At 46.9% G+C, this 2,891-nt stretch overlaps 1 protein-coding gene across 1 annotated transcript; it reads right to left on the bottom strand.

Annotated features, from left to right (window-relative positions):
* Positions 1–746: 746 nt before the first annotated feature.
* Positions 747–1,863, bottom strand: LOC101318826 (melanoma-associated antigen B16-like). The gene is made up of 2 exons (XM_004322522.2): positions 1,289–1,863; positions 747–1,227 (listed from the first exon to the last, which is right to left on the bottom strand). The coding sequence occupies exons 1-2, from the start codon at positions 1,861–1,863 to the stop codon at positions 747–749; spliced, it is 1,056 nt and encodes a 351-aa protein (XP_004322570.1).
* Positions 1,864–2,891: the final 1,028 nt, after the last annotated feature.

Below are 2,891 nucleotides of genomic sequence, written 5' to 3' on the forward strand. Positions count from 1 at the left end.
CTCATATGGACTCCCCAGCTCCTGATTCCTTTTTAATTTTTCTTTTGGTATTAAAGGATATCCACCATTGTCTTTACATGATTCCTGCTCCTAGACTCTAAAATTCTATGGGTGGGTAGTAAGTCTTGTTTATCTGGGCATGCCCAGTATTAACACAGTGCTTTCCAAAGAGCACATGATGATTTAATGTTTGGAGAATAAATGAGCCATTGTACACGGGGTCTAATTTATTAAGATTTATTTCTCTTACATTCTTAAACAAGATAAGCAAAGGCATATATATGTCATCTAATTTTACAGAACAGAAGATTAAACAGGATAAGGGAAGCCAAGAATTGACCATCTTTTCGTTTTTTTTTTTTCTTGATCCCAACTATTTTACTGCTGAGTTCTTTGACACTGCCAAGGAAATGCCTATTCTAATGTCATGTTATCTCTTCCAGATCACAAAGAAGATGGTCAGTTTTACAATTTGTTTTACAAACAAACAAAACTTGTATTCTTAAATTCCATAAATAGCAATAAATGTATGACCAATGTCATTCATAAACTTAAGATTCTGAAGCTAATGAAATGTTATATTAAAAGGAACATTTGAAAACTAACTCACTCCAAAAAGAAAATAAACCTCCATGTTAACTATATAGAAGAGAAACAGAAAGTATAGTTTCCCGACAGCCACACTCCAGCTCTCAACTACTTAGGAAGTTAACTGCTCTCTTCAATGACAAAGTGAAGAATCAGCCTCAGACCTCACTAGGGCTGGGAGGAGCTACTGGATATGGCACTGGAAAGTGCCCTGGCCATGGCAGCATTGCCAGCCCTGGTTGCAACTCTAGCTCAGGCTCTCTCTCTCCTTCATCTCTCAAAGCCTCCTCAAACTGGGATGGGAAGCAAGTAGGGTCATATTCATAGATCTTGGTCAAAAACTCTAGCAATTTCATTTTGCTGGCTTCAGCATGGGCTCTTGGACCCCACAGGAATTCATAGTGTGGAGGATTGCTATTGGGTACCTGGCAGTACTCCAGGTACTGTTCTTCCACTAAATCTTTGGTGATAAGCTTCCTGGGCTCCCCAAAGATAAAATGCTTCCTCCCAGAATATAAGTCCATCATATTCAACCCTTTCCAGATCTCCTCCTCAGTGGCACGATTGCCCTTCATGAAAATCACACCTAGGATAATTATCAGGAGGCCGGTCTTGGGCATGCCCTCGTCACCACTGAGCCTCGGATCATAGGTGAGGTATCAGGAGGCCGGTCTTGGGCATGCCCTCGTCACCACTGAGCCTCAGATCATAGGTGAGGCTTAGTTTGTTGATGAGGGCATAGCTGTGGCTGGTGGGATCCACTTGCTTCACATCAATACCAAAGACCAGCCCTATGCACTCAGAGGCTCTCCTGAGGATCTCAAGGAAGTCATCCTTGTACTCTCTGATAACATCATCAATCATGTCTGCCTTTGTGATCAGATCTCTCATTTGATACTTTTGCCCCAGGAACTGCACCAAAAAAATCACCTTCTCATCTAGAGGGTCTGTGGGCAAGTTCTCAGTTTCTGACAGAGACTTGGAAGAAGTTGACCCAGTCTCCCTTTCCTGGCTGCTGGAGACCTCATCTGATTTGCTTGATGAGATGGTTGTAATGACAGTGTAACATGAGTAGGCACTCTGAGGAGTGTGGGGAGTACTGGGTGCCCCAGCAGCCAGAGCCTCATTCAAATAGGCAAGCTTTAGAGTATGGAAGGAGGAGGGAGAGGTCTCCTCCAGCGCCCTGGAGACCTGTGCAGCCTCCAGGCCCTGGGGTTCACTGAGGGCATGGTGCTGTTCCTGCGTGCAATGTGGAATCTCTTGACCCTGAGACATGTTCACTCTGGTCGGCAGCAACAGACAGGAATGTGGGCAGGAGATTGGGTAAAAGAGGACCACCACCTAGGGAGAAAGGGAGGATGTGAGTGGCCTCATCTGTTAACTCAACTGTGGCAGCTCTGAAAAGAGTGGCTTCCATCCATCTTTTCCTTAGGGCAGTACTCAAGCCTCACAGGTCTCCTGTCCTGAACTGTAGGAAGCAAAGGAGGGAGCGAGAAGGCTCTTCAGGGTGCAGCCAGCCAACCTAGCCCAAGGCTTCCTAAAGCTGATAACAGGGCAGGTGGGGTCAAGCTCTGTGGGATCCCTTCTGTTCTGCAGTGGGTGGTCCCCTCCGTCTTTGTTCAGAGTCCTCACTGTGATCCCAGGGAGTGTCTGGGACTCCTTCCTCTACTGACCCAAGGATTGTCACCTCAAAAAGAGGCGTAAATCTTCTTGAGACACTTGACTTACGAAGAAGAAAGGAGGTAACTCACACTGACAGCTTTTTTCAGAGCCTCTCAGCCAGGAAGTCACAGAGGAGACAGACAGGGGAGAGAAGTGAGGGGCAGCTCATGGGGCCATACCTGCCCGGGCCTCCCAGAAGTGACAAAGGAGCACAGCTGTTGGGGCTCTGTTGTTCTGATGTGTGTGGTCCCCACAATCCTCACTAAAGGTCAGGACTTTTGACCTTGACAGAGACTGAGACACCTCTCTCTGTTAACTTGAGACAACAGCCCTCAGATTCCCAAAACCAAAATCAGAAAGCACCAAAGTCTGACAACTATTCCAGGGCCTACCCAGTGTGACAACAGGGACAGGGTTCTATGGGGCCCCCACTGTTCTCCAGGGTGTGATTCCCCCAGTCCCTGCTCAGCATCTTAACTTGATTTCTGGCAGGGCCTGATTACTTGGGGCCACACCTCTCAGAACAATATCATCATCATCCTCATATCCCGAAAGTCAGAGGAAGTCACTCCTGGCCAGCCCCTCCTCCTCCTGGGACTCACAAGAGAATTCTGAGGACCCTTCTCCATTCTGGGGAAGAA

The sequence above is a fragment of the Tursiops truncatus genome, chromosome X (genome assembly GCF_011762595.2).
Source record: "Tursiops truncatus isolate mTurTru1 chromosome X, mTurTru1.mat.Y, whole genome shotgun sequence".
Lineage (NCBI taxonomy): Eukaryota > Metazoa > Chordata > Mammalia > Artiodactyla > Delphinidae > Tursiops > Tursiops truncatus.